This window comes from Elephas maximus, chromosome 4, assembly GCF_024166365.1.
Source record: "Elephas maximus indicus isolate mEleMax1 chromosome 4, mEleMax1 primary haplotype, whole genome shotgun sequence".
Taxonomy (NCBI): Eukaryota; Metazoa; Chordata; class Mammalia; order Proboscidea; family Elephantidae; genus Elephas; species Elephas maximus.
The window spans coordinates 29,079,267-29,091,993 of NC_064822.1; the positions used below are offsets into that span (position 1 = coordinate 29,079,267).

The window sequence follows — 12,727 nt, forward strand, 5'->3', positions numbered from 1 at the left end:
TCACTAAGAAGGAAGCTAAAGGCTCAGATGGATACTCCTAAGTGAAAGGCTGGACACCCTGCTTGAGGGCTCTGGTGAAGGGGCTTCTGAAAAACATGGTTGTATTTACCCTCTCACTGCTCACACTCCGTCGAGAATGTAAACTCCCACAGTCTGCCCAGCTCAAGGGACCAGAATCCATCACACCACCCTTCCCAGGCAACACAGTGCAGCCTTAGGTAGCTACCCAATATTCAGTAACACTTAGAGAAAGTTCAGCTGGGGCAAATATTATTATGGAAGGTTGCCTGAAGGATATGTAGTCCAACCTCCCTGGAAACCATCTGAGAGTTATGTCTGCATTAAGCAACACCATCTTTTCATTTAAACTGCCTTTTCCTTTGATTCAATAGTTACAGATTGCATTACTTCTCTCCCAAGCCCCCTTTTTTTCTTGTTAGCTGCCCCTCTCTCTGAACTGCTTTGGCAATTCAGTTTACTATGAAAAATTTTATAGACAGCAGCATGTAGAATTTATTGCTATAGTTCATACCAGGTGGGCAGTCACTTATTTGTGACATTTAAGTTAGGAATCTGAAAAAAATTTTTTTTTTACCTTTCTAGCCTGTTTATGTTTAAACATAATATTTATGCCCTTTGAAGACAACAAGTAAGTCCCACCAATACTGCACACCGTTAGTCACAGAGATTACCTTTCTAAGAGAGTTGTGATCACATACAGTTAAACTCTAGAGGTAAACAGAGAAACTGTACAAAGGAGGTGAGTAGATATTTCTGGAGTTTTTTTTTTTTTTTTAATTATCTCTTGAAAGGTCAAAAACAAGCTATCATGGTAGTTTTTTTTTTTTATTTTTCCTTTGTGTTCTCCGGATACATGTGTACAAATTTGCATTAACCTACCCAAGTGGTCAACCATTTGGTAAAAACCAAGAACTGGGGACAAAAAGGGGGGAAAAAAAAAGTACCTCCTAAGAATCGAGGAGTTTTGCCCTATAAAGCAAAATGGGTTTGTTTTCCAGATGAGTAAGCATTAGAAACAATTTGTCTTAAAAGAACAAAAAAAGGATTTCATTATATTCTTACTCACGTAGGATGCAGATATTTGGAAATAGCAGTAAAGAAATTTAATCTTGGGTAATTTTCAATTTGGAAATCATTTTTGTAACATGTCATCATAGGCGCCACCAGAAATTGTTGTTGCTCCTAGCCACCAGTTAGCGGGTCTACACGTGCTTACCTTTGCCCTCCACATTAGCCACAACTTAAAAACATCGACATGGCGCCCGCACTGTAGGGCTTTGTCTCCAGTGTCATAGGACAGGTCGTAGTGTTTATCTTGCTGAAAGAGGTAGGAGGCATGCATCTGGTTGCAACTCTGCATCAATCCCTAAAAGAGAGAAGAGAAAACTTAGGAACCTCTACTGATATTATCAAGTATTCTATTCAATTTACATTGCAGTGGAAATTATTAAGAAAAAGAGAGAGAGAGAGAGAGACATTGTACATCCTGGAAAAAGGAAACCGTGAAAATCAAATGGAAAAAAAAAGAGGCCAGTATCTGGATGGTATGGGCTTCCATGATAGGTCAGCTCTGTGGGATAAATGACTCAGGGTCAAGTGTCACCAGAAGTTAGCAACAAGGGTATACTTAACACTTTTACTCACCTTCTAAAGAGCAGGCATTTATTTAAAAGAAGTGTGTGTGTGCGTATGTGTGTGTGTGTGGTGGGGATAAAGACATAATCAGATTGTTCATTCCTTGGGAGAACAATCTGAAATTCTAGTTTTATTGTAATTAAAATATTTTGGCAACTCTTCGGTTCTGTAATACATTATCAGAGCAATTCTTCTAAAGTTTCATCCATGTTTATTTCAAGCCCTTTATCATTTAGTTGTTGCTAGTGTTCGAGCTCTCTTTGGAAATCACAGACTTCAGGATGGCTCATGGCTATCATATCTACATGTTAAAGTCTAAAAATGTAAAGGTATTGCTATTTTGAGATGATTTACATATGCAACCTTTCAAACGCCACGTTCTTCCCAGGAATGATCAGAGCTTCAGTACTGTGTTTTCATACTGAGTTGCTTAAGGAAGTTACAGTGGAAATTTTTGTTGTTCTGCCAGGGAACAAGGACCACTGATTGGCCCTAGCACCATAACCCTACTATGGAAAATGGGTGGCAAAGTGATGGAACTATTCCAAAGAAAAAGGAATGAATCATGCTTTTTTGACTAAAATAGCACTGCCAGTCTCCTCATTAGAAACCCCACCACGTCTCCATTTGTCACGAACCTCAGGAAGCCTTTGACTCTTTATCTACAGTATAATGGCGATTTTACAAAAGCTTTGACGTTGTTTCTCTTCTGACTCATGACAAGAGGAGAAAAGTCTAAAATGTAACCAATTAGTTGATGTTAGAAGTGAAAACCCTTTTTAAAAAATTACCCAAATTACCACAATGTAATGTGACTAAAATATTAACGTCCTGGGAAATCAGATGCCAGGTGTTAGACAAGTAGAACTGGGCTGTATTTTGTAGTGTAGGCTTCATATTCACTGGAATCTATTAAGTTATTTTTGAGACTAAGAAAAATTAAATACAATGTATTTGTATAAGAGCAGTCAGAAGACACTCATTTTGAAAAAGAAAATTCACTTGAAGCCCATTATGAAGATGTGAAAATTGCAACAGGTATTTCTATGTTGTTCCATGGTCACAGAAACTTGGTTACCCCTCTTCCCCCTGCCACACAAGCTCACAATAGGTGCCACCAACCCAAAGGATGACCACTTCAGAAAGTGTGCAACTATGGACAGATCAAACCGGCTCCTACCAGGGTAGGAAAAACTGCTCAAAGCAAATGGCCCCCCAAATGACGACCAGCATCGATCTCATTGTTGTACAAAAACATAAGTAAAAGTGATGTGGTTTTGCATACGGAAGGCTTTGGTGAAATAATATCCTGGTTCAGAATCAGTGAAAAGTTATAGACCACCATGTTCCAAACTATTTGAAGCATGTTAATAGTTGCTGTGCAAAGAGAGATTCCCATGATCAAATAAACTTAGCAAGCTCCATACCATAATTCCCTCCTTTTTAGATACTTGCAACACATATATTATGGGCTCCCACAAGCTCCAAAGTAGTGAAACTTGTTTTAAACTATTTGCTGATTCTCAAGCTTTTTTGAACCCAGAACCCTCTTACTGTGGAATACTTACTAAAATCATATGCAACAGTGTTATTCCTTGGGCGCCAATAAGGAAAACACTGTCAGAGCTTCGTAGACTCTTGGATGTAGGAGGGACCTCAGAGCTGATTTATTTCCTGCCCATGAAGGAATCCTTCCTATACTGTCACTGGTAAGTGGTTGTTCAAACTGTTTGATCTCCTCTGAGGATGAATTTATCCCTACATAATGCATTCATTACTATGTCGGACAGCTTAATTTTTAGAAATGTCTTCTTCTGATTGATTCCAACTCAGACCTAAAATCATTGTGTATGCTGATTTTGCTATCACATCTCTACCACCCAGTGTTACTAACTGTTACGGATTGAATTGTGTCTCCCTGAAAGATATGTTGAAGTCCTAACTTCTGTACCTGTGAATGTGATCTTGTTCGGAAATAGTTTTGTTTTGTTTTTTGCAGCCGTTATCAGTTAAGTTGAAGGAGGCCTGGTGGCACAAAACGTTGGTGGTTTGAACCCACCAGCTGCTCCATGGGAGAACGATGTGGCAGTCTACTTCCGTGAAAATTACAGCCTTGGAAACCCATGGAAACCCTGGTGGCGTAGTGGTTAAGTGCTATGGCTGCTAACCAAGAGGTCACAGTTCGAATCCACCAGGCGCTCCTTGGAAACTCTACGGGGCAGTTCTACTCTGACCTATAGGGTTGCTATGAGTCAATGGCAGTGTTTTTTTTTTTTTCTTAGGAAACCCTATGGGGCAGGTCTACTTTGTCCTGTAGGGTCACTATGAGTCAGAATCGACTCCGTGGCAGCGGGTTTGGTTTTTTTTTTTTTAATCAGTTAATGAGGTTGTAATGAAGTAGGATGGCTCCTAAGCCCTTCTGAGTGGTATCTCATCAAAGGCGAGAACAGGCAAGGAGGCAGAGACACACAGAGCAAAGACACCATGTGAGGATCCGTCTATAAGTGAAGGAGAGTCAAGAAAGCTGAAAGAGACCAGGAAGGATCTTCTCCTAGAGCTGACCAGAGAGGGATCATAGCCCTGCTGATACCGTGAATTCAAGCTTCTAGCCTCCAGAACTGTGAGAAAATTAATTTCTGTTCTTTAAAGCCATCCACTTTATGGCATTTTGTTATGGCACCCCTAAAAAATGAAGACATTAACCTAGTACCCCACAGTTAAAATAAAACAAAAAAGCTAATCTCCACTTGAGATCATTTAAACTGTGAGACCACTATCCTCCCCTCAGCTCTCTTTCTCTTTTTCCTCCCTAGGTTAAACATTCTTGCTTCTTCCAACTATTGCTTTTACATCTTTACCAGTTGTTCACCTCTGTCTGAGCTCTAGATTGATGGAGTCTCACATTGGGCACCGAGCTAAGTGAACCTTTCCAGGTGTGGCCTAACCAGAGTGGGAGACTACCACCTCCCTCAACACGAAACTCCGTTTCTCTTATTACAGGCTAAAATCCCATTAAATTAGATCGAATTGTATTTTTCTCTTGACTCATTGTTGACCACGCAGTTCAACCTAAATATTAGGCCTTTTTCACAGTCAAAATATTACTATTCTATACTTGGACAGGAGCCCTGGTGGTGCAGTGGCTGCTAACCAAAGGGTCAGCAGTTCGAATCCTACTGCTGCCCCTTGGAAATCCCACAAAGTAGCTCTATTCTGTCCTATAGGGTCACTATGAGTCCGAATTAACTTGAAGGAATGAGTTCTGGGATACTTGGACATAAGAGCTGGTCCTTGCAATTGTCCCCACGAACAACTTCCCTTTTTCAGATGTGGTTCCCTGTCCCAGCCTGTAAAGATCAACCTGCATTTTAATTCTGTCATTTAAAAAAAAAAATTGCTGTTGAGTCTGTTTCGACTCACAGCAACCCTATAGGACAGAGGAGAACTGCCCCATAGAGTTTCCAAGAAGTGCCTGGTGGATTTGAACTGCCGACCTTTTGGTTAGCAGCTGTAGCACTTAACCACTGCATCACCAGGGTTTCCATTTATTTTCCCTCCCAGTTTCCTGTCATCTGAAATGTTAATAAGCTTCTATGTTTATTCTCACCATTGATTAATATTTTGAATGGTACAGGGTTAGGCACCAGGACACAAGGCTCTATCCTGGGTGACATTAAATTGTCAATCAGCAGGTCCTTCTGACATAGTCTTTTGAGCAGTCCCGAATCTGCCTTCACTCTATTTTCATCCGGCCTGCATTTCCCTTCCTGTCTGTAAGAGCATGATGGGAGCATTTAGCTGAAATCTAAATAAAAAATCATAGCATTTCCAGTAATATAGCTGAAGTTAGTATGAGATTGTTGTTGTTAGGTGCTGTCAAGTCGATTCCAACTCATAGTGGCCCCATACGACAAAGCAGAACTGCCCCATAGGGTTTTCCAGAATGTAGCCTTTATGGGAGCCTTTCCTTAACCACCATCCTTTCCTATCTGCTTAACCACTGAGCCACCAAGTCTCCTTTGCATGAGATAGGGTATATGATAATATATTTATCATGGATTGAATTGTGTCCCTCCAAAATATGTGTATCAATGTGGCTAGGCCATGATTCCCAGTATCGTGTGATTGTCCACCATTTTCTCATCTGATGTGACTTTCCTATGTGTTGTAAATCCTATCTCTATGATGTTAATGAGGTGGGATTAGTGCCAGTTATGTTAATGAGGTGGGACTCAATCTACAAGATTAGATTGTGTTTTAAACCAATCTCTTCTGAGATATAAGAAACAAGGCCCAGGAGTTTAGTTCATCCTTTGGACCAGAGGTCCCTGAGCTGAGAAGTTCCTCAGCCGGGGAAAGATTGATGACAAAAACCTTCCCCTAGAGCTGACAGAAACAGAAAGTCTTCCCCTGGAGCTGGCACCTTGAATTGGGACTTCTAGTCTACTAGACTGTGAGAGAATAAACTTCTATTTGCTAAAGCCATCCACTTGTGGTATTTCTGTTATAGCAGCACTAGATAACTAAGACAATATTGAACTGAATTTTTAACTGATAGAAAACCAGTCTGAAAGAATATCTTTCAATGTATCCATCTCATTTTGGAAGGAGGTTCTGTCTTCAATCAGTATTTCTATTAATTACTTTCATGAAGACACAGAAGGCATACTATTTAAATTTACAGTTGACAACACACGGTATTAGGAACACAGAAATAATAATACCCTTTGACTCATCAATCCCACTTTGAAGAATCTATTTAAAAAAAAAAATCAGAAACCCAATCAAAGATATAAGTTCATGGATTTTTAGCAAGCCAGTATTTAAAATATTGGTTAATATCTTAACCATTGGGGTACAGTTAATTAAATTATACTGTAGAATATGTTGAGGCCATTAATCATGTTTTAGAAGCTCATGCTCACCATTTTTATGTTAAGTATAAAGAAGGACAAACATGTAGATATGATACATATGATAGGAATTTTATTCTTTAAAAAATGTATTCCTAGAAAAATTGTGGGAGAAAATACTAAAAAAAAAGTTAAAATATTTATCTTCAAGTGATGGAATTTTAGGTGACCTCAAATTTATCTATGTTTTCTGTACTGCCTAAATTTTCTGAAATAATTATGTGTTAATTTTATAATTAGGAAAAAGCAAAATATTTTTAAAGTAAATAAAATAAAGATTTAAAAATCCCTGTAACTGGGCATGCTAAGGAGATAAAATTTAATGGGGATAAACTGAAACTCCTTATTTTGTGTCTCATAAACTAAATAAGTGTAGGATTGAGGAGCTGGGACGTCCTCAGGATCCTGGAAGAGAGATGTAGGGGCGTCGACTGACTGTGAGCAAGCTACAGAGAAGGGCCTTAGGATTTGTTAACAGAAGTACCTTGAAATCAAAGTGGTCTTTGCTGGCTAATACATATGCAGATGCCTTACTTTTTAAACACGGCAATAAATATTAAATATGTTATTGTTGTTGGCTGCCGTTGAGTCGATTTCAACTCATAGCAACCCCATGTCACAGAGTAGAACCGTCCCGTAGGGTTTTCTAGGCTGTAATCTTTACAGGAGCAGATCTCCAGGTCTTTGTCCCTCAGAACTACTGGGTGGGTTTGAACTGCCAACCTTTTGGTTAGCAACAGAGTGTTTAACTGTTGTGCCACCAGGGCTCCTTACATATTAAACATAATTGAATATAATTAACAGAGAGACACCCCCCCCCCGGCCCTAAATGCTAACAGTAACCCTAACCCGATGTTCATGTATATTTTTTCTTAAGGCAAAACTAACCCTTTTTACATTCCAGAAAAAAATGGAAATTTAATTTCTTGAGAGAGTAAAATAGAGGACCTCTGGCTTAGAGGACACAATTAAGAAAAGGGGCATCATACGGAAAACCTGGAGATTAGGTCAAAGTTTATATCTGGAAAATTGAGGTCCTCTAAGCCTGTTTTCCTCTCTAAGCATAGGCAGGCGTTAGAAGAGTACTCTCTGGAGAATCTGAGCAACTCTATACAAAAGACCTAAAGATACTGACATTGAGAGAGAAAGCCAATAGTACATAGACAGCCAAACCCATGGATGGACTAAAACAGGCAAAGTCAAGAAGGACATACCTCTTCTCTAACCAGGAGAGCTGAACACTGCAAAGGGACACCCATCATCTTGTGTGGATTCCATGTCACAGAGTTGGCCCTAAAATAAACCAAATCATGTGAGAAGTGGCATCCCATGACAGGCTCAAACTATAAGGCCCTGCAGATGGGCAGCAGAGCTTCTGGGGCCTATGGCTCTGTTTCTCAGGCTCCAGGACAACAGTAAATTCACAAAACCAAAAGTGGGCTTATAAAATGTTCAACATCTTCCTTGCCCACAGAGACAGTAAATAAAAGCAAAACAAAACAAAGAAAAAAACAAACGTTGCCATCAAGTCAGTTCTGACTCATGGCAACCTCGTGTGTCAGGGTAGAACTGCACTCCCTAGGGTGTTTGTGGCTGTGACTTTTCAGACGCCGATTGCCAGGCCTTTCTTCTGAGGGCTTGAACTACCAACCTTTCAGTTAGTAGCTGAGTGAGTTAACCATTTGCACCACCTGCGGACTCACAGCTCAGTAATGTAACTTCACTGTTGCTTTTTAAGAAGCAAGATGGCCATATTCTCCAGAGCTCCCATGGAAGCCTTCATTCTGTCTCCATGGTGGGTCGAGAGCCCCTTAGATTCAGGGGAGCATCCTGCCCAGTGTCCTGACTTTAGCCAGTGCTGGAGCAGAGCAGTGGGCAGGTGCAGGGGGCTGCTGTGCACACACAGCACCCCCTCCCCCAATGACCTCCATCGTCCCTGCTTCTAACACTAGTCAAAGAGCCTGGACTACATACATACACATCACACAGTCCGCTGCTTAATTCTGTTCTTCTCTTGGCTCGATTTCTCCTCTTCCTACTTAACTGATTACCAAATTTCTCAAACCTGTTTTTTTGTAATAGCTTTTAGCGAGTTTCCTGCTTCTATCTCTTCTCTAATTCAGAGTTATCTTTCTAAACCACAGAGGTTTTCAATCTTCTTTGTCCCAACACACCTGAGAAATATACTGCTCTCTCGTCAGTAATTGTGGTTTACACAGCAGCGATTCTCAGCTCAGGGATTTATGTTACTTGAAAAATCTGAACCACTGTCCTGGTCCAGACTCCTTTAACGATAATAATTGTTATTTTAGTCTGGATACAGCAATAGTGTCTTAATTGACTCTTGGGCTCCATTTCACCCTCCAACAGGTCACTAGAGGAATCGAACTCTGTTTATAGCCCTCTCTTCTTCCTGAATTGTTGACCACTCCCCTTTGCATACAGCCTAAATTCCAAACGGCGGAGTACGGCTCATGAAGCTGCACGGGCAAGCCCCAGTCTATGTGTTCAGTCTTGTGTTCCTTCACTTTCCATTACCCATTTTTGTCACATCAGATTATTTTTGTTGTCAGAAAATTCTGTTCTCTTGCTCCTAGAATAGCCTTTTTATGTCATTTCTTCTTCCTGGGATGTCACCTTTCTCAGCTTCACTTGGTTAAATCTTATTTATTCTTTAGAGCCCAGATCAAGTACTATCCCTGCAGCCTTCTTCAACTTCTCTCCCTGGCTCCACTGTGCTGTTTCTGCCTCCTCTTCCTCCCGCAACCCCAGCTCCCCCAGGGAAGTGACTGCTCTCACCATCAGTTCCCATGATTCATTTCACACTTTTTTTAGGTCAGGTGAGTCTCTGAGTATGTCTTCTGAGACTGGTGGATCCCGAAGGATGAGGATCGTGATTGTGAACGTGACCTTGGTGTACACCCACAGGAGGAAGGAAAGTAGAACAACACATGGCCGCTGCATCCAGACTGCCCCTGGGTTGCTGCTGCTCCTCTTGCTGAAACGAGCCCTGGTGGTGCAATGGTTAAAGCGATGGACTGCTAACCGAAAGCCTGTTGGTTCAAAACTACCAGTGGTTCCACAGAAGAAAGGTGTGGCAATCTGCTTCTGTAGAGATCTGCAGCCCTGAAAACCCTATGGGGTCACTAAGAGTCGGAATCAACTCATCTCAGTGGGTTTGGTTTTTTTGTCCTCTTGCTGAACAATGGGCTTGGGCTGACCCTGCTCCCACTGCTTGGTGGTGCTAGAGCTTTGGAAAGAAATGAGAAGCTAGGAAAGATCCCATTCATCCATTTGACGGAGGGTGGATGTCAGCTAGCCAGGCAGACAGCAGTTAGTGGCCAGAGGATCTTATCTAAGTAAATGAATAGTCCTGCTCATCTTCTGGTCTTTCTTTGGCTCTGACATTGACTGTCAGATATTTTAGGACTGGAATGGAGGACACAGAAGCAAAAGCAATTCATGTCCAGTGGCTACAACTCCTGGCAAGAGGACTAAATAGCTTCATGAATAATAATGGAACTGTGGCACTGGAAAGCTCCTTTCAAGAAAATATCTCCTTATTCTGTAGAATGACCCTAGAGTCAATAAACCTGGGCTCTAAGCAGTAGATTACAGTGATGAAGGGAGGGGAGTTCAGGAGCCAGACAGTCTCTGTTTCATCTAAGTTCCATCACTTTCTAGCTGTGTGACTTTTAACAAGTTACTTACTCTTTCTGTGTCTACATTTCCTTGTGTGTGAAAGAACAGCAATAAACAGCTTGGGTAAAGTGCTTAGGACTTTGACACACAGTAAGCATTCAATAAAGCTGGCTCTTGCGATTGATTTCAGCTCTGTCACTCACTAGCTTTGTGACATTGGGCACATACTGCCTGCTATCCTACACATTCTACAGCGCTACGTCTCATCAGAAGCCCCAGCGGTGCAGTGATTGAGAGCTCAACTGCTAGCCAAAAGGTCGGCAGTTGGAATCCACCAGCGGCTCCGTGGAAACCCTATGGGGCAGTTCCACTCTGTCTTATAGGGCTGCTATATGAGCCGGAAAGTGACTTGACAGTAACAGGTTTTGTTTTTTGGTTTTAAGTCTAACTATGGTAAAACTCAGACTGGTCAGTAAGGAAGCCCGACAGGAGAAGAAAAGCTGTCCTCCATTTCCCTGACTGTGTGTGTCTGTTTCCATGCAGTGGTCTATTTGTTGTTTTAGAATGGAAGCCAAGGCCCACAACTACCTGTCACTGAATTCTCTGTCCCGCCTCTCTCTGGAGGGGCTGCCTCCTAAAGATGGCAAAAAGCTGCAGAGTGACTTGATGAGATGGCTTTAATTTTTTTGAGAAATGTTGGCAATTTGTCAAATACAGCCTCAGGTTCCTTTTCAAAATGTTTTCCCATGGGAGTCTAGCATGCGGCTTCTGTGGTTTTCAGTAAGCTGGAGAGAAGCAAGTCCCTCAGGGCTGTTTTGAAGACATACTCTTGTGCCCATATTCGCACTTCAGACTCACAGATCCCGAATGACACATTAGCCCTCCCACTCCTCATCCATCTAACTCTATTCTTCTCTATGTTCTGTGCCTTGGATCTTGGAGCCATTTTCCTTCAAGCATCCGGCCCCCAAACCTCAGTATCATCTTTTGTTCCATCTCTTCTTCCCACTCTCTTGATATCGTCCTTTCCAGTTCTGTTTCCCACGTCCCCTGGGTTCACCCACCCATTTCCCTGTCCATTGCTACCGTGCCAGGTCACACCTTCAGCATCTCCTAACCTCCTATACCTGGACTTCCGTAATAGCTTCTCATTACTCCCTGGTTTCTATCTCCTCTCAAATCCAGAGTTATCTTTCCAAAAAGCGGATAATATCACTTTTCTTCTCAAAACCCTGTGATGGCTCCTACAGTGGCGGTTTGCAATCTTTTTTTTCCAGACACATGAGTAATTTACTGCTTTCCGATCTGTGGAGCCCTGGTAGTGCAGTGGTTAACAGCTCGGCTGCGAACCGAAAGGTTGGCAGTTTGAATCCACCAGGCGCCCCTTGGAAACTCTATGGGGCAGCTCTACTCTGTCCTATAGGGTTGCTATGAGTGAGAATCCATTCGGCAACAACGGGTTCTCCCGTCTGTAAGTGGCTCACACAGCAGCCAGTCTTTGTGCAGGAATTCGTGTGACGTGAAATAGCACCCCCAGGTGATTCTGACTTGGCTCTGCAGGTAGGTCCTCTGCTGGACAGGACTTTGGGACTTTCCACTAATTTCCCAGCACCATCTGTCACGGCCACCATTGTCTTCTGCATCCATCTCACTCTCCAGTCCAACAGGTCTAAGCTTTCTCCAAGGACCTGTGCGCTTCCAAACCTCAGTGCCTCTGCTCAGGATGCAGCTTGAATGCCCTTCTTCCATTTTCTGCTGGATGAGGACTCCTCACCTGTTGATGCTACGCTCCAAGGCTCACCCCTCGGTGAGAGCCTTCTTTAATAGGCCTGTTTAGGAAGGGTCATTCCTTCCTCTGTGCCCTCCCATCAGCTTACTTCTCTTCTCAGCCTTTACTTCTTCCTGCCTTGAATTCTGACCCATTGTTAATTGTCCACATCATTGTGTGGACTTCATATCTGGGTTAGCAGGTTTAATTATGATACAGGTTCAAGAACTGTGGCAATGAGAGGACTCTGTGTTCCAGGATGAATGTTCTGAGCTTTGCTCTCAGATAATAGTCTTTAGTACAAAAGCATGTGGGTGTTTATTTTTCTGAGGCTCAGGGTGGGTAATATGAGTTTTCAAGTAACCGTTGGTGGAGGGTGAGCTGTGGCTTTCAAAAGTTGGAGCCATAAATGGCATTAAAGGTAGAATAACAGACACTCATTTTTTTTTTTTTTTTTTTTGTGCCAGTCAGAAGGAAATTCAAAGATGAGAACATGCTGTGTGCAGGGCCCTCTCTCAAAACACAGGAACTTAATTCTTATTCTGATGACCTGAGGCAGCACCACGTGATTCGAAGTGTCATTGTAATTGGATAATAATGACTGTAGCGCATTCGAAGGCTTGAAAGGTAAACTGGCATAGAGTTTTAGCCTTGTATTGATGGGGCCCTGGCAGTGCAGTGGTTAAGAGCTTGGCTGCCAATCAAAAGGTCTGCAGTTCATGTCCACCTGCTGCTCCTTGGAAACCCT

General features: G+C 42.1%; 1 protein-coding gene across 1 annotated transcript in view; it reads right to left on the reverse strand.

The window, feature by feature from the left end:
- The window catches only part of GAD2 (glutamate decarboxylase 2), an 82,811-nt gene that overhangs the window by 10,286 nt on the left and 59,798 nt on the right, over positions 1–12,727 (reverse strand). Inside the window, exons 12-13 of the mRNA XM_049885221.1 lie at positions 7,784–7,862; positions 1,238–1,387 (exon numbers count right to left, since the gene is read on the reverse strand). Coding sequence (XP_049741178.1) covers positions 1,238–1,387; positions 7,784–7,862 — 229 coding nt within the window. The remainder of the gene's footprint in view (positions 1–1,237; positions 1,388–7,783; positions 7,863–12,727) is intronic.